We start from the raw sequence: 25,176 nt of genomic DNA, 5'->3' as shown, positions 1-25,176 counted from the left end.
ATTGGATAAATGCTGGGTACATCATGTTGACTCGGGGGGGGGGGGACACAGAACAGCAAACAACTATCTTCACCAACCTCCAAAAAGAGGCTAAGATTCAAAACTGTTTGCCAATAAAGTCATATTGTCAGACTTCTGCAACTCTTTTTTTCTCCTTACAGATTACATTGCTAAAGACTATCTGTAAGCAGAAAAAAAGGGAAGTCCAGAAAAGTTAAGAGAGGTTATCAAATTGAAGAGACAATGAAAGCTGACCAAAGGTGTCAGCCTCCTATCTCTCAATGCTCCTCTCATACTGGACTTTTCGATCAGATGCAGCCATGCAATTCTGCAGCACCCATCTAATCCTCCTGACTGCTCACTTCAGACCTTCCTCTTCTCTAAAATTAAGACACCATTATGGGGTTACATATTTCAGATTAATTAGGAGGTAATTAATGAAGTAGAAGCCTGATTTTCTACTCAAAATAAGGAATTCTATCCAAGAGGCATGAAAGAAGATTGAGTCAATTCAGTGTGACATATGTACTGGGAAAGCAAAAATGAGGGTTGTAGTGTGTTATAGGCCTAATGACTCTGAGGCTTACAACAAACAACTGTACAGAGAAATAATGGGCAAGTAAATCAGAACATCTTATAATGAGGGATTTTAACTTCCCAGATATTGACTGGAACTTGTGGGTTGGTTGGCCACTCACACACTAGCAAGATTTTTGGGTGCCTCCATAGCCAAGTGGGCAGGAGCAGCAGTGCGTAGCACATGCTTCTTGATTAGACCAGGGTTCAAGCCCGTGACCACCTAATATGGAGGATGCGGAAAGGTCAGGGAATGACCACCGCATATCCCCAGAGCAATATGGCCTTAGTTGCTAATGCTCCTAAAAAAACACAACAACAATAACAACCATCGAGGATAAAGGGAAGGGTTTTTGCTTTCGTATAGGTGACTACAATGGTCTCAGTTTTTAAATTCCATACAGTGGGACCAACTGATTATATTACCAATAGTAAATTCTAAATGTAAACTTTCAAGAAATTAATCTTGGAATCTACTGGGCTTTTCATACCAACTAAGAAATACTGTTCAAAGTTTAGGCCTAAATGAATGTTAGATGAACTAAAGAAACTCATGGCAGAGAAGAAAAGTATAGAATGTATAGAATGCATATAAATTATGCAGCGACACAGAAGGCTATAGTAGATATAAGTATCTGTAATCAAGTCACGAAGGAGGTCAGGCAAGCGAAGGCAGATTACAAGAAATCTTTGTCAAAGGATGCAAAGAAAAATAGCAAAGAGCTCTTTACTTATGTAAACTCTAGAAGGAAGGAGCTAAATCAGATTGGTCCACTTGATATCGATGGTTCGACTGTTGATGATCTTGCTCAGGTAGCTGACAAATTGAATGAGGATTTTGCATATACATTCACATGAGGAATTCTGTAGGGAAGTGGAGACCAGAAACTTATCAAACTCTAACAGGGAGCTAAATGATTTTGTAATAATAACTGAGCAAAAAAAAAAAAAAATTGTTAAAGTTAAACATAAGAAATGAACCTGGGGTGGATAGGATCTATCCAGTTATAATAAAGGAGGCAGCAAAGGAAGTAATAACTATGTGCATAAATTTCTATTTATTATTATTTTATTTTATTTAATATTCAGTTTTTTTCTCATCTTCTCATATTCACAATATGAGAAGATGAGATTAAAACGATATAATTAAATTATATATAATATAATTAAAACGATGCCATTTTAAACTATATTTTTAGAGTTTGCTGCATACTGATATGCTGCTTTTGCACAAACTTGTGCATTGTCAAATTCTTTCACAGCCTGAGGCTTAAACCCCAAAAGTGCATCAGTCTAATTCACTTTATACATCATCAGGGATTTCTCATATTGTGGAGTTATACTTCATAGCTGTTTTGTCATCATCGTATCACCAGGGGACCTATCCACTGAAGGAGGGCCAAATAGCCCTGAAACAGTCACCAGGGGAGCCTGATGCTGCCCGGAGTTTCCAAGAAAAGGTAACAATAGTCTTCTCCACTGGAGAATCATTGCCTATTCGAGGAGTTTGAGTTTTTTAAGTGGTGAGAGTTGGAGTTACTGTCCCTTTCATTTTTCTACACCATTTCTTTTCCTCTTCCATTCCTACTATTACTTTCCCTCTACTTTTTTGCTTTTCTAAGTCTAATAGGGACAAGTGGATAGTAGAATCATTATCCCACAAATATACAAACAAGCCTTGAAACAGTGCCATCTGGGTGGTGGTGGTGCCCAATGAGAATAAGTAACAATAGTCTTCTCTACTAGAGAAGCATTACTTATTCGAAGTACAGACAGTTCTCGCTTTATGAGTTCCTGGGTTTATGAGTTTTTTTTTTTCAAGGTATCAAGTGTCAACAAAATCGAAAATATGAACATTAATTGCAAAAAATGAATGTTAAACATTCATAAATACCGCATTTCAAACCACGTGCGTAACTATACAATACAGTGTACCCAGCTTTACGATATTAAGCCGTTCCAGAGTAACCATCATGTCGTTATGTGAATCCAATAACACTGTTTTTTGGTAATTCGTTCCACGATCTTGGAAGTTAAATTTTTCGCTATATAACTCTCTAAAAGGTTGTTTTTATAGTGCAAGTTGTATTAGTTAACAATTCAACTTGAACACACTACACTTTCATCGTTATCATATGTTCTGTTATAAGAACCAATTTTGAAAGCCTTCGTGACATTTTTCTAAAGAACATTTCTGGAGGTCAAGACCATAAAACAATAAAAACAATTTGCACTTTCTGGTTTATTGGGCTTTTCTGTTACTGCAAGCAATTATAAACAGGTAGTAAACTCGATGTTATTGCATTTGCAAAAATACCATTAGCTGGAAGTGTGTTGTTTTTTTGTGTTATTATGGTGACATGTGTTTCCCCTGTCCTGAATTCTTCAATTGTATAAAAAACAAATAAAATTTCAGAATCTTCTCTTTATTACTTTTTTTTTTTTTAAAGCTTTGAAAACTTGTTACTCCACACAAATCGTGTTAGTTGCAATTTGTGCATTCTTCAATTTTATGTTTGCACATCATAGTTTGATTTTCTGACCAATCATGATTGTGCTGGATCAATGGCAAAGTTTTCCAAAGCTGCTAATGGGCACCTATTTTACAAAACAGCCAGTCTTTGGCACAAGCACAGATTTCTTAAATGCCATGGCAACCAAACATCCAGGATTAGTAAATCTTTTAAGTGAGTGGTCTTCACATTTTGTCCAAAATGTGATGACCACTTATGAGGATTTAGCACCAAAGCCCATAAAATTTGTTTTGTTTGTTATCCTCCCACTTTTGCCCAAGCATCATGCTTCCCAAATTATACTTCTGAAAAGTTGGTGATCCCTATCAGCATACAGCTGCATTCATAATTTATTTACAGTTATGCCTCTCTGCTTAAAGCTACCAAACTTCTCGTGTTGAAACTTTTGAGAAGTGGTAACCAAATTGTTCCTCAAATATATAATTTATAGTCTTTTTTTTTAAATAAGCACCTTCAGTGTATTTCATATTTGCATGTTTAATCTAAATATTTAAATACTAACTATAAAAATGTCAACTAACTGTGAAAAAATGCCATCACCACTTAGCTGGGATCCTAGATTACAGCCAGTCTGCGATGCAGATTTCAAGTGCTCCTGCAAGTCCTGATGTTTTTCTTGTTCCTCAGGTAACATCCATGATGTAGGTGTTGTAGGCTGTTGTGATAGAGGTGGCTGAACTTGATCTACATGACTCTCTCCTGTTTCTGTATTATTTTCTGAAACTCTAGAATGAAAAACCTTAAATCAAACTTATGAATATTACAGAATGATTTTTTATTCATCTAACCATTGCAGCTGCTCATGTGGTAGTAGTGGGGTGATTATAAACTTTAATTATTTATTCAAAATGATTGTACACATAGGAGATGGTCATTAGTGAAACATGTTCAATATGTTTCACTGAGGACTAGCAATGTTTTAAGGGCAAAAAAGGTGATAGTGTTGTACACTTTGGTACTAATGACCTTGAGAGTAAGAGACCTGCAGATTTACTTAACAAGTACAGGTCAATGTTGAAAGAAAAGTTGCAAATTAGAGTTAAATTTGAAAGTGTCTGCAATTCTGCCCAGACACGATAGGAAGGAGTATATGATGAGAGCATTGTCAATCAATTCAGCATGGAGAGATTGTGCAAGGCTCATGGGGTAAAATTTTTTTAACATGGTCTGTGATTGCAAACAGGAGAGAGTGCTTCTACAGGGATTGGATACACTTAAATAGAAAGGATGCAAGAATATTTGCTGATGCTATCAAGGCAGTGTTAGGCAGGTTGGAAAACTGTTAGCTTGTGGGCATTCACAGACTGAGAGATTAACAGTAGCTGCAGGCAGAGGCAAAAGTGATTCTTGCACTGCTTCTATTGTAATGAACAGCAGCCTAGAGAGCAAGTTAGTGGGTATTTCAGGAGCTGCTGGGAGTCATCATGGAACAAATAAATATACGAGCTGTGTTAGGGTAACTAAGGGTAAGAACAGGTGCATGTATACTTGCATGTACACCAAGGCTAGAAGTAAAATAAATAAATTTGAAGAATCTGAAGTGCTGATCAAGACAACAAAGACATGGTGTCACACAGATAAAAGCAGTGCAAAATTGGAATTTCGGGAGTACAATGTGTACAGAAAGGATAGGCAGGGTAGGAAGGGATTATGCTGTTAGTTAAGAAACACAAAATCTATGAAAGTGCATCCAGTTGACATGAGTGGACAGAGCAATGTTGAGTCAGTTTGGTGTGGCATAAACACTGGGAAAGGGAAAATGCGAGTAGGAGTGTGTTATAGGCCTAATGACTCTGAGCTGTGAGTACAACAAACAATTGTGCAGAGAAAAAGAGAGAGCCAGTAAATCAGAATCTCTTGTAATGGGGATTTTAACTTTCCAGATATTGACTGGAACTTGTGGATTGGTCACTCACACACTAGCAAGACTTTTGTGGATATATTGGAGGATTGTTTTCAACAGCAAAATGTTAGAAGGGCAACCAGAGAGAGTAATACTCTTGATCTGATTATCAGCAGTGATCATTCATGCATTAAGAATTTGCAGATAAAGGAAACACTAGGTGACAGTGATCACAGTGCACTGATGTGGGATTTACTTAAAGATGTAACTACCATCAAGGCTAAAGGGAAGGGTTTTTGTTTTCGTAAAGGTGACTACAGTGGTCTCAGAGAGTTTTTAAATTCTATACAGTGGGGTCAACTGATGATGTTAAAAACAGCAAATTCTAAATGGGAACCCTTCATGGAATTAATCTTGGAAGCTACTAGGTTTTCCATACCAACTAAGAAATACTCTTCAAGATTTAGACCTAAATGGATGTCATATGAACTAATGAGGCTCGTGGCAGAGAAGAAAAATGAATGGGATACATATAAATTATCAGGTAACACAGAAGACTACGGCAGATACAAGGTAGTCTGTAATCAAGTCACAAAGGAGGTTAGGCAAGCGAAGGCTGATTACGAGAAATCCTTGGCAAAGGATGCAAAGAAAACCAACAAAGACTTCTTTACTTATGTAAACTCTAGAAGGAAGGGTCTTCAAACCACCAACATCAAGTGGACTAATCTGATTGGTCCACTTGATGTTGGTGGTTCGATTGTTGATGATCCTGCTCAGATAGATGACAAAATGAATGAGTATTTTGCATCTACATTCACACATGAGAAGTTCTGTAAGAAACGGGAGGACAGAAGTTTACTAAACTATAACAAGGAGCTAAATGATTTTGAAATAATAGACAGCAAAGTGGAGAAGAAATTGTTGAAGTTAAACTTAAAAAAAGGCACTTGGGGGCAAATGGAATCTATCCACTTATACTGAAGGAGGCAACAAGGGATGTAAGCAAACCCTTAACAATTATGAAAGCATCCTTAGATTCAGGGGAGGTCCCCGTGAACTGGTGATGTGCAAATTAACCCCAATTCACAAAAGCGGTTCAAAGAGTGATACAAATAATAATACGCCTGTTAGTTTAACTTCTGTTGCAGGGAAAATAATGGAGTCACTGGTTAAAGAAGTGATGCAGAACCACCTAGACAAGACTGCAGTAATATTCAGACAGCATGGGTTTGTTAAGGGCAAGTCCTGTCTGATAAATTTGATCGGATACTATGATGTGGTCACAAAGCAACTGTACGCAAAAAATAATTTTGATATCATATACTTGGATTTCAGGAAAGCTTTTGATACTGTTGCCATGAAAGACTGCTGTAAAAATTGAAATCATGGTATTAAGAGCAAGTTTCTGCTATTATACAATCATGGTATGGCATTAAGAGCAAGTTTCTGCTATTATACAATCATGGTATGGCATTAAGAGCAAGTTTCTGCAATAGATAATGAGATAGTTAAGTGAGAGATGGCAGAGAGTGGTAATAAATGGACACTGCTCTATATGAACTAATGTTTTAGTGGAGTCCCCCATGTTTCGGTGGTTGGTCCATTGTTGTTTTGTGTATTTATCAATGATATTGATTAAGGTATATTAGGCTTGATGTCAAAGTTTGCAGATGATAAAAAATTTGGCAGGGTTGTTAATGACAGTATGCTATTGCAACAGGATCTAGAAAAGTTAGGCAGATGGGCTGAGAAGTGGCAACTGAAGTTTAACACTGACAAATGCAAAGTACTTCATATGGATAGCAGTAACCCAAGAGAAATGTACTAACTGTGTGGTACTATACTCACGGTGATATAGAGTGAAAAAGACCTGGGGGTAATTGTGCAGAAATGAAGTTCTTTCAGCAGTGCAGATGGGCTGCCCGAGCAGGTCATGGAGTTTTGTCAATGACATATAGGAATTTTGCTAGCATAGACAGGGAGGTGATTATATCTTTGTATAAGGCAATGGTCAGGCCACACCTTGATTACTGCATACAGGTCTGGAGGCCTCATTTTAGGAAGGATGTAGAGTTGCTAGAATGAGTACAGAAGGGCAACAAGATTGATGAGAGGAACAAAGAGATGCTCTTACCAGGAGAGGCTTAAGTTCTGCAAGTTGCAGCATCTGGAGACCAGGCACCTATGAGGTGATCTGATTGAGGTGTATAAGGCCTTGAATGGTTTGAGCAGGTTCAATGATGATGGCATACTTCCACTTACTCGGATTAAAAACCTGGCATAGATTCAAACTGACGAAAGACAGGTATAGGATAGATGTGCATAATTTTGCCTTTAGCCAGTGGGTAGTTGATTGCTAGAACAGACTTCCATCTGCTGTTGTGGAAGTTGATACTTAAATAAATTTAAGGCTGAACCAGACAAACATTTGATGTGACCAGATGGGTGAAATCATATGCCTCAACTAATGCTAATGCTAAAAAATATTTTTCAAAATGTTTTTAAATTGAGTGAAAGAGCAAAATCTCCACCCTGAACATCAGAAAATTGTTGAAAATACTCTTTCAATTTCTTTCCTTCAATCTAAAAATATCCACTACATGAGGTCTTGAACAACTTTTAGCATTAGCAGAGGCATATGATGCAAGAAAGCAAGCTTATACAGCATCAGCCAAAAAAAAAAAAAAAAAAAACAACTTCCATTTCACCCCTCTGTTCGTTCGAAATACCTGTCCAGCTGAGCCTTAAATTTATTTAGGCTATCAACTTCCATAACAAGGGATGGACGTCTGTTCCACAAACCAACTACCCGCTGACTAAAGGCAAATTTCCGCACATCTATCCTACATCTGTCTTTCCTCAATCTGAATTTATGCCCTCTCAGGTGATTATTCTGAGCAAGAGTAAGAATCCCATCAGCATTGAGCATGCTCAAACCATTCAAGGCTTTATACACCTCTATCAGATCACCTCGCTGGTGCCTGGTCTCCAGACACTGTAATTTACAAAACTTAAGCCTTTCTTCATAAGAGCAACCCATTGTTCCATTCACTAATCTTGTTGCCCTTCTCTGTACTCGTTTCAGCAGCTCTACATCCTTCTTGAAATGAGGCTTCCAGACCTGTATACAGAACTCAAGGTGTGGCCTGACCATTGCCTTATACAAGGGAATAATCACCTCCTTATCTCTGCTAGAAAAATTCCTGTATATCATTGACAAGACACCATGAGCTACTCTTACAGCCCGTCTGCACTGCTCAGAAAACTTCATATCTGCCTGCACAATTACCCCCAGGTCCTTTTCATTCTGTACCACTAGTACCATGGAGTTCGTGCCTCCATAGCCAGGTGGGCAGAAGCAGCAGTGTGTAGCACACGCTTCTTGATTTAGACCGGGGTTCGAGCCGTGACCACCAAATACGAAGGATGCGGAAAGGTCAGGGAATGACCACCGCATATCCCCCGGAGCAATATGGCCTTAGTTGCTAATGCTCCTAAAAACCAAATAACAAAAAACAAAAAACAAAAACCACGGAGTTTATACGTTGCTCTAGGGTTGCTGTTTCCCATATGTAGTACTTTACATTTGTCAATGTTAAACTTCATTTGCCACCTCTCAGCCCATCTGCTCAACCTTTCCAGATCCTACTGCAGCAGCATAGCGTCGGTAGTATCCTTAATAACCCTGCCAACCTTTGTATCGTCTACAAACTGGGACATTAAGCTTGATATACCATCATCAATATCATTTATAAATACAGAAAACAATAATGGACGCAACACTGAACCCAGAGGGACTCCACTAATAACATTAGTCCACGATGAGCAGTGTCCATTGATTACCACTCTCTGTTTTCTCCCCCTTAAACATCCCTTTATCCATAGCAGCAATTTGCCTCTAATGCCACACTGCTCCAATTTGTGCAGCAGTCTTCCATGTGCAACAGTATCAAAAGCCTTTCTAAGATCCAAATATATAATATCAAAGTTATTCCCTGCATCCAGTTCTTTTGTGACTGCATCATAGTATCCAATCAAATTGGTCAGGCATGACTTTCCCTTAACAAAACCATGCTGTGTCCAATCTATAACTGAAGTGTTGTCTAGATGATCCTGCATATGACTGGGTACTGTGTGATTTGTCCTCAGTTAACGGTTGTTCTCTGTGAGATTTCTACATTTTGCGCAGCATTTGTGTTGTGTAAGATTAATATGCCCCGTAATTGTACAAATAGTCCAGATAACGTTTGTTACGTATGTGGAGAAATCACGTTAGATTCAAGAAAGTGTGCCTTAACTCGAGCCATAAAAGAAACCTACTTCTTGTACTTGGGTGTAATATAGGCAACCAGGACAAGAACTGGGCGACCACACACATATGCTGCACTACCTGTTCATCAAAACTCAATGCTTGGGTGAATCGAAAGGGATGTTTTATGCCTTTCGCAGTGACCACGATATGGAGGGGGTCAACAAATCACATCACAGACTGTTAATTTTGTATCGTGCCTCCTGTTAGAAAAGGGATGACAATGAAGAAAAAGTGGACAGAGACGTACGCAAATATAGCATATGAAATTTATCACGTGTCTCACGGTGAAGTACTACCTATTCCCGAACCACACAACCATTTTTCTCTGCACTCTGATGAAGATGAAGACATTGATGAACATCAACTTGATATACAAGAAGTACAGTAGGTACCATACATCAAGGGATCCACCACTTTGTCCAAATCTTTATCGTTCTGAAGCACATAAGCTCACAGAAGTGAACTTAATGACTTCATCAGGGATCTCAACCTGCTGAAGAATAAGGCAAAGCTTTTGGCTCGAGGCTACTACAGTGGAATCTTCTAGATCATTCTGTAAAAGTGAAAACAGTTTGTACTCGAAATAAAGACTGATAAATTCTCTCGAACACAAGGTGAATTCACTGTGTGTAAAAACGTTGATGGTCTAATGGCAGTAATGAACATGAGGCACGTTCCCGAAGAATTGCGACGATTTATAGACACTTCTAAGGTTAGTCTTAAGAATGTGCTATTACACAATGGAAATGTGCTGCCTTCAATACCTCTTGCATATGCCGTCCACAGAAAAGAAACATACGCAAAAGTGGAGAACATCCTCTTTCGTGTGCACTATAAGAATTATGAGTGACAGATATGTGGCGATTTAAAGGTATTCGCCATTTTATTACGCCTCCAAAAGGATTACACTAAGTATAGTTGCTTTCTCTGTGAGTGGGATAGTCGTGCCAAGGACATGCACTACGAGAAGATGAGTTGGCCTCGACGAAAGTCTTAAAGGAAGATTTTCGTTGAGGAAGAACGAAAAGGAAGAACCAAGAAATACAAAATTTTTAAATATGATAAAAAAGTAATATAAAAACACTATTACACTCTTCCTTCTTCATCCAGTGGAGTAACTTGTAGTCTCCCCTTATAGTTCATTGTGATGCTTTTCAAGTTATTCTCTGATCCATAATACAAAGTAACAAGTTTTCATCAACTACTCAGATTTATATAATTTTCTTTTAATTCAGCAATATTCAGAGGACATAATAATAATAATTATTATTTTAACAGTACCTGGGCATAACCCATACCCATATGGGTGTACTGCATCTGCAGAAGTTCACACACCAAATGCATGTGGTGCAGGCGTAAAAACACAGAATAACTCATGGGTGAAAACCCACTCCCTCCTCCTGAGATCAACTAACTACAACCTAAATTGAAGAAGACATTAGAAATTCTTCCAGTTGTCAAAGGAACTTGAGCCTGCAACTCTTGAAGAACATTCAGGAAAAACTTTCCTTAAGATATCCTTGCCATTCCAATTGGTGTCAAAGAACTCCTAGAGAAGTGTATAGAAATGATTGCAAACCTGAAAGTTATAATATGGTGTGGAGTTGCAACATTCAGAATCATAGAACTACATTTTTTTTTTGAGGAGCATCAATTAGCAACAGTAAATGAAGAACAAATACATTCATTTATTGCAGACATTTTTACAAAACCAGCTTCAAGACTAGGAGCAGACAAGAACAATGCTTATTTCCAACAAGATGGCAAAACAGCCCACACTTCCTATGCCACTATATGTTTCCTAGTCATGATGTTCTAAAATTTGATGACATTACGTGGACTCCAAGTTCCACACCCCTTCCCCCAAAACCTCAGTGAAAATGGCCTTTTCTAGTGGGAATACTCAAGGAGGAGTTTTTGTGATTGCCCTTTGAATATTTAGTGTATTCGTTGGATGACTGTTTTCTACAGCATGTTTGAGAGGCAACAATAGGGAGTAATACTCTTGATCTGATTATCAGCAGTGATTATTTGTGCATTAAGAATTTGCAGATAAAGGAACCACTAGGTGGCAGTGATCACAGTGTACTAATGTGGGATTTACTTAAAGATGTAACTACCATCAGGAGTAAAGGGAAGGGTTTTTGCTTCCGTAAAGGTGACCACAGTGGTCTCAGGCAATTTTTCAATTCCATACAGTGGGGACCAATTGATGATGTTACCAACAGCAAATTCTAAATGGGGAGCATTTAGAATTTGATGATCCTGCTCAGATAGCTGACAAACTGAACGAGTATTTTGCATCTACATTCACACAGAGACTGACTGAGGAATTCTGTAGGGAAGTGGAGGACAGATGCTTATTAAACTCTAACAGGGAGCTTAATGATTTTATAATAACTGAGAGCAACGTGAAGGATAAATTGTTGAAGTTAAACATAAGTCACCTGGGGTGGATGGGAGTTGGAGCTTAGACCTAAATGGATGTCAGATGAACTAATGAGATTTGTGGCAGAGAAGAAAAATGCTGTTGTTGTTATTAGGAGCATTAGCAACTAAGGCCATATTGCACCGGTGCGGTGGTCATTCCCTGACCTTTCCGCATCCTCCAAATTTGGTGGTGACGGGCTCGAACCCCGGTCTAATCAAGAAGAGTGTGCTACGCACTGCGGCTCCTTCCCACCTGGCTACGGAGGCGCCAAGAAAAATGCATATAAATTGTTGGGTGACACAGAAGCCTGTGGTAGATATAAGCTAGTCTGTAATCAAGTCACAAACGAGGTTAGGCAAGCGAAGGCAGATTATGAGAAATCTTTGGCAAAGGATGCAAAGAAAAACAAAAACTTCTTTACTTATGTAAACCCTAGAAGGAAGGGGATGAATCAGATTGCTCAACTCGTATTGATGGTCCCACTCTTGATGATTCTGCTCAGATAGCTGACAAAATGAACAATTATTTTGCATCTACATTCACACAAGAGAAATTCTGTAGGGAAGTGGAGGTCAGAAGCTTATTAAACTCTAACAGGGATCTTAATGATTTTTGTAATAACTGAGAGCAAAGTGGAGGAAAAATTGTTGAAGTTAAACATAAGGCACCTGGGGTGGATGAGATCTATACAGTAAACCCCCGCTATTCGCGGGGGTTACGTTCCTGAGAAATGCCGTGAATGCCGAAAACGCGAATACTGAGTTATGGCTCCCATAGTAATAAAGGGGTTCCATTCCAAAGTATATAAGAAAAACTAGTCTAAAATTTTGTCTATGTATGTATTATATGTACCTTCATAATATGACTATGTACATAGACAGTACATAGTGAAATGCAAGCATATGGCATCGAAATGAAAATAAGAAACAATTTAATATTAAATGTAATATTTATTAGAAATTTCAAACAAATCTTTCAAACCAGCGTCTTTGCTAGCTAAAAAACCTATCCCGCCAGTGCTCTCACCAGTTTCGCTAAAGCGTTGATAAGGAGTTTTGCGTTTTCACGAATGATGAGTGAATTTAACGGAATTTTATTTTGAGTTCGGTCTTCTATCCACAGATTTAAAGCCTTTTCCATTTTTTCTAATTTAACATCACGAGTTACAGGGCAAATTTTTGAAGCAATTAGCGCGTTTTCACGGACACTACGGCGCATTTTTTCTTCCGATTTTTTGATTGATCATACCGTTGACTCATTGATTTTATAATGTTTTGCCACTGAGGAGACACTTTCACCATTAGAAATTTTATCTAATAACTCAATTTTATTCGCTAATGTCATCACCTTCTTTGATATTTTCACATTTCTCTTGTTATTCGTAGCCATATTTTTGTAGGGGTTAGAAAGAACTTGTCCACAATCAAGTCACTTTCTTCCGTTAATACACTCGAAAAAGTCTGTTTTACACTGCAAAACGGTAGATTTATCACTTTTGTAAGCATATCAATTTATAAATTTATTCAATTTATAAGCATATAAATTAAAAGCAAACGACGAAACCTTCCATAACAAACGCATAACACATATTGAACAAGGATTAGCGAGAAACATCCACGCTCGCGATTTTGTCACCCCTCTCCCCCCACCCACTGAGCGCTGTTTTGACCGGGAAAGACAATTTTAGCCACGCCCATGTTTTTTTATGGCTGAAAATATTCACGGCGCTTTAAAATTCACATTTTTTAGGTTTCATTTTACATTAAATCGGCGATCGCGAATACGCGAAACCGCGAATACAGATACCGCGAATAGCAGGGGTTTACTGTACAGCTATATTGAAGGAGGCAACAAAGGAAATAAGCAAACCCTTAGCCATAATTATGAGAGAATCTTTGGAGTCGGGGAGGTCACCATAGACTAGAAATGTGAAAATTTATCCCCAATTCACAAAGGGTGACAAGAGTAATTAAGACTTATTAGTTTACCTTCTGTTCCAGGGAGGGTAAGGGTATTGGAGTCACTGGTTAAAGAAATACTGTTTTGATGGGCACGGATGTAATTGTTAGAAGGCCCACGAGGACTCCCCTAGTTACTCAGGATGTTACTGCACATCCAGTTATTTCTAAAAGGATGGGAAAAAAATGGAGTATGCTGCTAGCCGAAAATTATATTTGAAAAAATCTGAAAAGATGTGCTACACAAATTTTAGATGATAGTGGCTCAGGGGATGTAGATTTTTCAATGGACTTCTTCAATTTCTGGTCACACTTATTTCATGATGATATGTCTGGTTTCGAGTATCCTGTTAACTATCAAGCTGATGAGCTTTGTAGACTGTTATAAAAACCGATCACCTCAGATGAATTAAAGGCTGCTTTTCGTGGGGTTCATTCATCACCAGGATCAGATGGTGTGTCACCTCTATTTCTATATAATATTTCAACTCAGGTGCTCGTCGATTTGTTGCATATGTTCTTATGGACAGATCAGCTTACATAATCTTTATACTGAGCACACACGGTTTTTATTCCGAAGAAGAATCCTTTTAGTCCCTCTGAGTAAAGACCAATTTCAGTTTCTTCTGTTATAACTTGGACATATAAGATACTAGTGTACCATCCGTCTACAATTATCAAGTTGGATCCCTGACAAAGAGCTTTTTTTCCCCGATTGATAGGACCACAGAAAACATTGCTGTATTGCAAGCTCTTCTACATAATTTACTTTGATGGCGAAAAGCGTGACACTTAAAACTGATCTCTGTGGTACTCCCTCATCTTGGCTAAAGACACGAGAGAGTGAGGATCCCACACAAACTTGGAAAGATTGATTGGCTAGAAAGTTTTTAATAAAAATGGGGAGATGCCCTATAAGACCAAGACTATGCAAATCTTTTAAGAGCCAAATCTCCAAGCTGTGTCATACGCTTTCTCCATGTCAAAGAACACTGACACCAAGTGTTCGCGTTTGAGGAAAGCATCCCGGATGGATGTTTCCAGTCTAATAAGATGGTCCAAAGTGGACCGGTTCCTTCAGAAGCCGCACTGGATGGTGCAGAGAAGGTCATTTGATTCTAAATACCATATTAAACGAAAATTAACCATTAATTAGTAGTGACTTTTGGATCCTTTCCTGGCTTAGCAAAGACAAGAACGATTGCCTTGTGCCAGGAATCCGGAAATTGTCCTTCAATAAAGATTGTTATATAGAAGGAGCAGATAATCCATAGATTTTGGTGAAAGATGCTTAATCATTTCATAAAGGATGCCATCTGGTCCAACAGCACTTGCTTTGGAAAGAGTGAGGGCTCTTTTCAGTTCCTCTATAGTGAATGCCCCGTTGTAGGGATAAAGGCTCTTAGACTTAAAATTAAGTGCCTGTTTTTCGATTTTATGTTTCAGGATCAGGAACTCTGGGGAATACGAAGATGTTGCAGAAATGTTAGAGAATGTTTCCCCAAGAGAATTGGCTATTGCAGTTGGATCTGCAATAGCACATCCATTATAATCTAGGATTGAAGAAGGGTGGGATGTATATTTTCCCTTCATTTTCTGGATTTTATCCCAGACCAACTTAGTACTTAGTGGACTGAGTAATTGATGAAGTAAAACGGATCCACGATTCCTTTTGACTCTGACGGCAGATGTAGCATGCTTTGGCTCGTGTGCGTTTAAAGGCTATAAGACTGGTCGTGGTAGGATATCTGCAGAATATCCCCTACGCTTTGTTTTGAGCCTTTTTTGCTGCTGTGCATTTGTGAATTTCACCAAGGCTTGGGAAATGGTGGAAACCGGGCAGATGTTTTTGGAACAGCATTCGCAGCTGCTTGGACAATGATTTCTGTAATGTACGTTACTGCATCATTGATAGGCTCCTGACTGACTGTATTGAGGTCAAAATTTGCCTGATGTTGGAAGGCAGGCCAGTCAGCCTGATCAATCTTCCACTGTGGTAACCTGAAAGGAAGACATGGTCTCCCACTGTGTAACGAGGTTATCACAGGGAATGATCACTTCCGTATGGGTTCTCATCCACTTCCCAAGTGAAAGAAGGGAGTAGAGAACGGGAGCAGATAGAGAGATCACTGACAGAAAACGTACGGGTAGGCATGTGGAAGGTGTTTGTTCCAGTATTTAGAAGGGAAAGATCATTGTCATTTAGCATACGCTCTATGACTCGTCCCCTTCCATTGATGTTAGCACTACCCCACAGGGTGTTATGTCCATTAAAATCCCCGAGAAGTAAGAAAGGGGAGGCAACTGCATTACAAGATCATCAAGGTCTTCCTGGGAGATGTCAGTCCCAGGTGGCAAATAAATAGAGTAGACCATTAATAAAAATCCCACTGTAAGGCAAATTGCAACAGCCTCTATGCTAGTTGTAATTAGCAAGAGCTGAACTGGGGTCTGGTTCCCCACAAGGATAGCCACTCCTCCATGAGCAGGCCCATCCGCAATTCTGTCCTTACGATAAAGTGTTATATTATGCATGGTGGGGTTATCATTTGCCTTTAGATAAGTCTCCTGCAAGCAAAAGCAAACTGGCTCGTGCTTTTGCAGGAGGGCCTTGATGTCATCTGTATTTCGCTGGAATCCACGACAATTCCATCGTAGGAATTTAGCCATTATTTTGGCTTGGTGGGTCCATCAGGCGGCTTCCAAGGTGCTGAGGGCTTACTTTTGTCAGTCTTGGATTTATCTTTTTTGGAGGAGAATGTACGCTGTCCCGTGTCCATTTCTTCCTCCGTAAAAAGTTCCAAGACTGATTCATCTGGTACCTCCTTATTCTCTACATCCATTGTTTCTGGTGTTATGGGTGACTCTTCCGAACTTTTTAGCTTTTCTTTACCACTTGGTTTTGGTAGTGGTGGAGCACTAGGAGGTATGGATATAGCAGTGGCAGCTGACTGTGTTTTTTTGGTGGGCTTTTGTGAACTCAATAAATAGCGTGCAATCGGAGTGAATGACTCTCTTGGTGGTATAGTCATCTCAGTTTGTGTCCCGACAGTGCACTTAGCAGAAACCTTCTGGGCATATGAAGGTTTCCCACTATTTATTGGTTGGATACATTTTCTGGCCTCTGGGTAGGAGATATTCAGCTCTGTTTTCAGTTTTTGTATTTCTTTTTCATCCTTCCACCGCTGGCATGCTCTAGAGTAGGCGGGGTGCTCTCCTTGGCAGTTCAGTTTTGGAGCTGAACATTCCTTGCTCTCGTGGTCTTTAACACCACATCGTGGTGTTAAAGACCACGAGAGGCAGGGTTACCACGACAAGATGTTTGTGAGTGGCCGTATTTTTGGCATCTAAAACACCGCAGTGGGTTTGGGATATAAATCCTCACTGGGCAGTTTAGATAGCCTGCCTTGATGGAACTTGGAGGCCGTGGGGTGTTGAACGTGAGAATAAGAACTTGGATAGGGACGAGATTCCCATCCTTGCGTATCGATATTCTCTTAACAGCTGTCACTCCTTGGTCTTTTAATTCAGAGCAGATCTCTTCTTCAGAAACATGAAGAAGATCCCACTCTGATATAACACCACGTGAAGAATTCAGAGTTTTGTGGGGGGGGGGTTACGATGATAGGTATTCCCCCTATGGATGTAGACTTTATGATTTTTTCCGCTTGTTTTGTGGTAGAAGCTTCAACCAAAAGGTCGCCAGAACGCAGTCTTTTTATAGATTTAGGTGACCCTGCCAACCCCTCTAATCCTTTCTGGATAAAGAAGGGTGACATCTTTCGAATTGACTGCTCTCCGGTGGAATGGAGAATGAGGAAAGGTGGTGTCACTGATGGTGGTGTATCTTCAGTCCTGGCTCTTTTTGCAGAGGTGTTTTCTGCGTTATGATCTCAGTTAGGTAGGGGCCTTGTTTGGGCCCCAGAAGAACAAGGATTTAAATTACTCATAGGAGTAAGATAAAAATTTCTGATGCCCTAAGTACCTCACCCACCACGGAGCCCTACGAGGGGACGCCCACTCGTGAACTAGCAGGTACTGCGTACACGAATGGGACGCCAAGTTAGCTTAAAGGCACCATACCCATGTTTCCAATAAGCCTTGATCCCGTCCCAGGACCAAAGGGAGGGAGACTTATTGGAACGCAGTTGACCCTAGCAGTAAGAACCACCCGCCGATTGATCCCAGTCGGGCCGGTCCGGGACCACCCATCTTGTCGAAGCAGGGGCCAAAGTGGTGTTTTAAGGCTGGGTCCCTCAACCACTAGGATCCCCACCTTTCCGAATTCCACGGGTCACGGCACATGGCTGCACACACCAGATCCCAAAGATGTAACCCTGGAACCAAGGTATGGGCGTTAGATCCCAGTGATGCTAGTCTGGAAGTCCAGCAGCGTCACTGAGAGGTCCCCTCACCATGTACAGGTGCCCACGTCGAGGGGATTGCATTAAGCCTACAAGGGATGTAAGATAGTGTGATCTCCTCTAGTGATGGTAATTGATATATTGTTAAAGAGTTTACTAGATTATGTAGGCTTCCGCCTTTTGGGGCATAATGTAAACATGGTGGCATTTGCCGATGAACTTGTTTTAGCAGCCAACCCCTCGACAGGTCTTCAGTGCATTCTTGAGAGAGCTAATGTTTTCTTGAATAAGAGAGGTTTACTTGCCAATTTGGATAAATCATGGACAGTCTTTTATCATTCCTTCCGGACAGGAGAAGAAGGTGAAGGTCAAGGCAGGGAGGTTCTTTTTGGGTGAGGAGATGGTGCCTGCACTTACAGTCTTAGATCTGACGTAGCCCAGTGGTCAGGAACGAGAGTGCATAGCATGCGTTCCTTGAGTGGACCGGGGTTCAAGCCCGTGACTACTAAATACGATAAATATTTGTATTGACGATTTATTGTAAACTCTACTAACTTGGTCGTCGTGCCAGAGTATAAACAGAAAATTTTTTTTTTTTATAAGTGGGAGTATTTGGGTGTTGAGTTCTCCTTTACTGGGAAAACTTTGTTTGTGGCTGATCTAAACCTGTAATTGGGGAGGTTGAATAAAGCCCCTTTGAAATCCCAACAGATATTGTTTATTCTAAAGTATTTCTTAATGTCCAGATTTTTTCCACCATTTAGTTCTGGGTAAAGTTACAGCAGGACAGTTGAATGCTTTAGATATGCAGGTCAGATTGGGGTGAAGAGATGGTTATGTTTACCCAAAGACGTTGTAACTCATTTTATGTGGATATTTTCTGCTGGGGGGGGGGGACTGCCCTCCTTACAGTGGGTAGTCCCAATCCTTAAGAAGAAACATCTTGAGAAGCTGAAGTTTTCTTCCTCCCCACTGATTAGGAGCATCGCCTCTTCTCCCACGAAGGACGAGGTGAAAAATGCAGAGAGGAGTCAAGTGGACGGCAGGAATGTTATTAATTCTAAAGGCAAATTGAGAGAACATTGGAAAACACTCCTCTGCAATTCCTTTAATGGACAGACTCTGGAAGAGTCAATGTAAGTTCTGGCTAAGCATTAATGGGTCGGAGATGGGACCCGGCTCTTGGTTGGTCATGCCTTTGTTGATCTGGTTGACCCGTATAAAACACCTTTTGTTGACCCGTATAATCACGCCTTTGTTGACCTGTATAAACACCCTCCCTACCCTCTCCAGAACATCAAGAGGGAGATCATTACATTGATCTTGTGGGGCTGGGTGTAATGCTATTGAAACTCTGGCTCATGTTGCCTTGCGGTGCCACTGGCCCCATGGATGCACATTAAAAGCAGTTTTAAGTCTTGTAAACAACCGGTTGTGTCAAAAAGGTTGGTTGACTCTTCTGAAGCCACAGTATACGACTACAGAGGATTTGAGAAAGCCAGATCTCCTCTCTGTAAAGGATGGTATCTCACACCTCTTAGATGCCCAAATAGTCTGTTTGGGATGTTCGCTAGAGGCATCTCATCGCTTAAAGAAGAGAAAGTACGATAGAAACATTAGTCTTAAGCAGCAAATTGATAATGATTTCCGAAATATCCCTTTAGTTTCCACAATTACAATTAGTCAGAATTAGTGATTTTAAAAATGATCTCAAGGAAGCCTGAGACTTATGCTGCTGTTTGTTTGTTTGTTATTTGGTTTTTAGGAGCATTAGCAACTAAGGCCATATTGCTTCGGGATATGCGGTGGTCATTCCCTGACCTTTCCGCATCCTCCGTATTTGGTGGTAATGGGCTCGAACACTTGTCTAATCAAGAAGTGTGTGCTACGCACTGCTGCTCCTTCCCACCTGGCTACGGAGGCGCCAACTTATGCTGCACCAGCCAAAAAAAAAAAAAAAAAAAAAATTCTAAATTACCCTAAGAGAGAGAAAGGTAGAAGGGAATCACCAAGAAAGAGAAGAATGATGATATCCAACTCACAATTCTATCCCAATGAAGAATTATTAACAAAAACTCACTGTGCAGAAAAATATATTCAATTAAATTATTTAATTTTTTTTAAATTTTATTGTTAAAAGAAGTATGTATTTTTATTATTATTTCACAGAAATATAGTATTTCTGTGAAATAAAACAAATATATGTGAAAAAAAAAATATATATATATATATATGTATATATATATAGTGAAACTTCCTTTAACGGACAGCCGTGGGGAACGAAAATGTGTCCGTTAGAGAGAAGTGTCCGCTAACAAGAAGTCTGAGGGAGAAAAAAAAAAAGAAAGAAAAATCGTTAAACGTTTAATGTAAAATTAAATTAAAATATATACAGATTTTGAACAATATTTTTGTAAATAATATACAATTACATACACAAGAGATAAAGTAAAATCGTTAAACGTTTAATGTAAAATTAAATTAAATTATATACAGATTTTGCACAATATTTTTGTAAATAATATACATACAATTGTGCTATGCATATTATGACTTTATCTTAAGAAAAATACATACAGTAATCACTTATTTTCTTCTGCACCTTCTTCCGGCTGATAATTTTGTTTTCAACATTTGTTAGGAGTGAAGAAACCATCGAAAGTCCTTCAGTATCTTCTTCAGCGGCGAAAAACATTTTTAAACAATTGATTTGTATGAGCGCTTCTTCTATTTTCATCGGTGGTTCGTCGTTAATATGTTCTTCGACAGAATGACCTCCTTCCATTCTTCATCCTCATGAGGAACTTCTTGAAAAATATCGATGATAATGTCGTTGATATCTAGAGCACCATCTTCTGTAGTGAGGTTTGAGTCTATATCGTTGTAGCCAGGGTCACTTGTAGCAGAAGTATCGTACATTATCAATAGATGTTGAAGTTCTTGTTCTTCTTGGTGCTCCACATTGCTGTTCACAGCTTCAATTTTTGCGTTTGAGAAGCCAGACTTTACAAAACAGTTCACGACAGTTTGTTTTCTAATTGCGTTTACTGAAGAGGAAATCCACTGAATCGCATCTAGGATGCTGATTTTCTTTGCAAGGTCACTCGCACATGTTACATTGTTCATGTTTGCAATGAGATGTCTTAAAACACGTTTTCTGTAGTGAAGTTTAAAATTTTTTATTATCCCTTGATCCAAGGGCTGACACTCTGCAGATGTGTTTGGTGGCAGAAGAATGATTTGAATGTTGGACAATTCAATGTGCGGGTGAGATGCAGCATTATCCATGAAAAGAATAATTTTTCTGTTTTGACGAATCATGTTTTGGTTAAAGTGACTTATCCATTCGCTCATGATATCTCATGTCATCCACGCTTTTTTATTAGACTTCCAGTCAACATCCAAAAGATTCAACTTTATGACCTTGAAACAAAGAGGATTTTGTGGGTTTCCCTATAACAAGAGGTTGTTCAAAGTCTCCCAGCATATTTGTACACAATAGTACAGTCAAGCGTTCCTTAGAAATTTTTCCGCCCTGGCACTTTTCGTTTTTTAGACTCGTGTTTTCAGGAAGAGCTTTAAAAAAACAACCCTGTTTCGTCACAGTTGTAAATATCCTTAGCTTCAAAATCACAACATAAATCTTCCAATTTGACGGTCCACTCTGTTACAACCCCAGTATCAACAGATCCACCTTCACCACTTACAGTTTTCCAAGAAATTTTATGCCGAGTTTTGAACTTGTCTAGCCATCCCACAGAAGCTTTGAACTCATTTACTCCCATAGATTTCGCAACCTCCAAAGCCTTTTCCCTAATAATAGGCCCATTAATGGGAATTTTTTTAGCATGTGTGCGACAAATTTGAAGTCCAACAGTTTTCGGGAATGATTTTTGAACCTGATCATTTACGTGTTGCCAAAATTGTTTGAGCAGTTCATTTTTTTTCTTTAGGATGTCGCTTACCTGCGTCTTCCCGATTTTGAATTTTACAGCGAGATTGTGAATACTATTTTTTTTGCCGATCATACGCATTAATGAGTTCGACTATCTTTTAAAGTTAAATGTTTACGAGAAGACATTGTGCACTTCACACGACACTGAACAAAACTGAAAAGACGAAAGGCCGACCATATTCCCCCCTTCCCTGCACACTTCGAATTCATCAGAAGTTTTACACGTGCCTTAAAATTCTTGAAAAGGGGTTTAGAACTGCGACGTAAACCTTGATAAAATTCAGAGAATCGGAAATAGAAAATAAACACACGATTGAGGCAATACGTGGAAGAAACGTTCCTAGAAAAAGGGCCGCGAGCTCGCCCGCTGTCCGTTATAGGGAGATTAAATTAAGTGCTAATCTAAACGAAACAGTGCAGACTGCCTGTCCACGTCCGTTACAGAGAATGTCCGCTAGACAGAAGCTGCAAACACGTTAAAACCAATGGAGGTGAGTTGGGGAATTTGAAAATGTCCGTTGTAGAGAGATGTTCGTTAATGAGAGGTGTCTGTTAGAAGTTTCACTGTATATATATAGGCTATATTTGTTAATACATATGTAATATAGGTAATATATGTAATATTTCTGTGAAAACAGAAATATTACATATATTACAAATATTACATATAGAAATATTATATGTGGGAAAAAAATATAGGCTATATTTGTTTATTTTTAAGAGGTGTGATATTTTATTTTATGAGGGGGAGGGGGGTATCAAAAAGTTTGTACCCTGACCTAGATAAAACATCAGTAGGAAGATGCCATTTTTAATATAAGCTTTCTATATATTTTATATAACTAACATGTGAAATTTTATTCGCGTAGGTGATCGTACACCTCTGGTGTACGATCACCTATGGGGATGAAATTTCCTACAGAGCCCGGAATCTGAGGAAGGACGCTATGGTTGACAAAGTGGAGTATCAGGCAGTGATCAAGTTCCTGCATTTGCAGGGCAAGAAAGCTCAGAAAATTTACGAAGAAATGAAAGCTGTGTATGGGCAGAATTGTCCATCCTATGACTGTAAAAAAGTGGAAACAGGAGTACCAGTGCGGTCACACAAGTGTCTTTGACGAGTCAAGAGAAGGAAGGCCATCGACATCCACAGACAGTGACACAGTTGCAAAGGTTAAGCAGCTGGTGCTGAGTGACAGATGTGTGACAATTTATTTCATCCCAAATGCAGTGGGAATTAGTATGGGTCTGCCCACAGCATTTTACATGACCATCTGCACATGTCTAAAGTCTCTACATGATAGGTTCCAAAATTGCTGATGCCTTTGCAGAACAATGTCAAATGCAATGTTCTTGCCAACTGTTGGATTTGTGTAATACAGATGTTAAGAACTTTTTTGATCGGTTGATGACAACTGACAAATGCTGGGTGTACCAGTATGAATCCAGAGATAAAAGACATGTCAAAGTAGTGGAAGCACATCTCCTCCTCACCTCAAAAATCAAAGACCACTCGATCTACGAAGAAGGTGATGTTGTCCATGTTTTGGGACAGAAAAGGGGTTATCCTACCAGATTACCTACCTTGTGGTTCCACACTTACCAGATAATACTTCAGAAATGTTTTGAAAAATTACGCAATGCTTTGAAGGTGAAAAGGTGCGGAATGTTAACCAAAGGTGTCCGTCTTCTGTCAGACAATGCACTGGCTCACACGGCCATTGCCACCACGAACTTTGTGCAGATTCGAACTACTGCAGCACCCACCCTTTTCTCCAGACCTAGCACCATCAGACTTCTTGTTTCGAGAAATGAAGGAACCATTGCGTGGAAGCTGCTTTGATTCGTCTCAAGAAGTCATCAATGAAATGGAATCGTGGTTTCAGGCAAAAAGTGCGGAGTTCCATGATCAAGGCATCAAACAACTGATACACAGATGGGAGAATTGTGCTACTATACATGGAGAGTACATAGAAAAGGATTAAATTTCTTGTGAAATTTCACCTTTCTAGAGCAATTATTTCTAGGTAAGGGTATGAACTTTTTGATATCCCCCCTCAGTTTAGTTGAAAAAAGTATATGTATTTAATTTATATTTTGTATATGAATATTTTTTTATAAATAAAAAATTTTAAAAAACATATGTGTATATGTTTTTGGGAGGGGGAGTTGTAAAATTGATTTCCTGCATTAGAATACTAAGAATCTGGCTACTTTACATTAAGGGCAAGTTGCTCTTATGGATAAAGGGAGGGTAGAGTCGGAGAAGACAGAGTGGAAATCCATGCACGCTGCTCTTCATGGACTAATGTTATTAGTGGAGTCCCCCAGGGTTCGGTGTTGATCGGATACTATGATGTGCTCTTTAAACAAAAGGATAATGACCTCCTTTTCAATTTTGCTAATACAGTAATACCCCGACTTACGCGAACTCGGAGTTACGCGGTTCTTTATTTTTTCGTTTGGCAACGCTGCTGCCCACTATCTTCAAGGTCGTTTTTCATATGTTATCGATATACGGTGCGACGGCGGAGAATGAGAGCGAAAGATGAACAAAATTCAACTTTGCTGCTTTTATGTTTTTTATATCAGTGAAGGGGAAACACATTTCACCATAATAACGTAAAAACCAACACAATTCCAGCTATCGGTATGCAATTAGATCGAGTTTACTACCAGTTTATAACAGATTCCACTAGCAGAAACACAACTGGATTTTTATTGTTTTATGGTAGTAACCCCTAGAAATGTGAAGTGTTAATAGTGTATCTCTGCCTTTATGGTGTTGTTTATTCAGTTGCTACATGCGCGCAGCTTTGTTATGCGTATCAAGCGTGCCTCCTCGTTTTGTAATTATGCTTTATTCCCTAAAAATGAGTAAAATACTTAAAAGGTGTGAAAAGGAAGCGTACTGGTGAAGACACTGCAGATTCAGAGAGAAAAAGAAAAGCAATTATCGATAAACAGAGGCGGACTGGATCAAAAATTCTTACCCGGGGAAAATTTATAGTGGCCTCATACTATGGTTTATGGCCAAAATCACACCGGCCCACCGGGGTTTCCCCAGTAAGGCTTATGGCCAGTCCGCCTCTGTCAATAGAGAAAAAATATGAAATTGTGAAACGCTTTGAGGGAAATGAAAGACCATGTGATATTGCACGTGCTACAGGCCTAAATGAAGCAACGGCGAAAAGCAGATG

General features: G+C 39.3%; 1 protein-coding gene across 4 annotated transcripts in view; it reads right to left on the bottom strand.

Annotated features, from left to right (window-relative positions):
• LOC150077228 (uncharacterized) overlaps positions 1 to 25,176 on the bottom strand; it is a 221,082-nt gene that overhangs the window by 94,873 nt on the left and 101,033 nt on the right. For 2 of the 4 annotated variants that reach the window (XM_090386898.1, XM_090386899.1), the window contains exon 3: positions 3,632 to 3,835. The exons of 1 other annotated variant lie outside the window; for it this stretch is intronic. In XM_090386898.1, coding sequence (XP_090243024.1) covers positions 3,632 to 3,835 — 204 coding nt within the window. Of the gene's footprint in view, positions 1 to 3,631; positions 3,836 to 25,176 lie in introns of those variants that run through there. One more of the 4 variants, XM_090386901.1, reaches the window with a different exon arrangement.

This window comes from Mastigoproctus giganteus, chromosome 12, assembly GCF_048544385.1.
Source record: "Mastigoproctus giganteus isolate SK-2022 chromosome 12, ASM4854438v1, whole genome shotgun sequence".
Classification (NCBI taxonomy): Eukaryota; Metazoa; Arthropoda; class Arachnida; order Uropygi; family Thelyphonidae; genus Mastigoproctus; species Mastigoproctus giganteus.
This window is presented reverse-complemented; position numbering and strand designations above follow the sequence as displayed.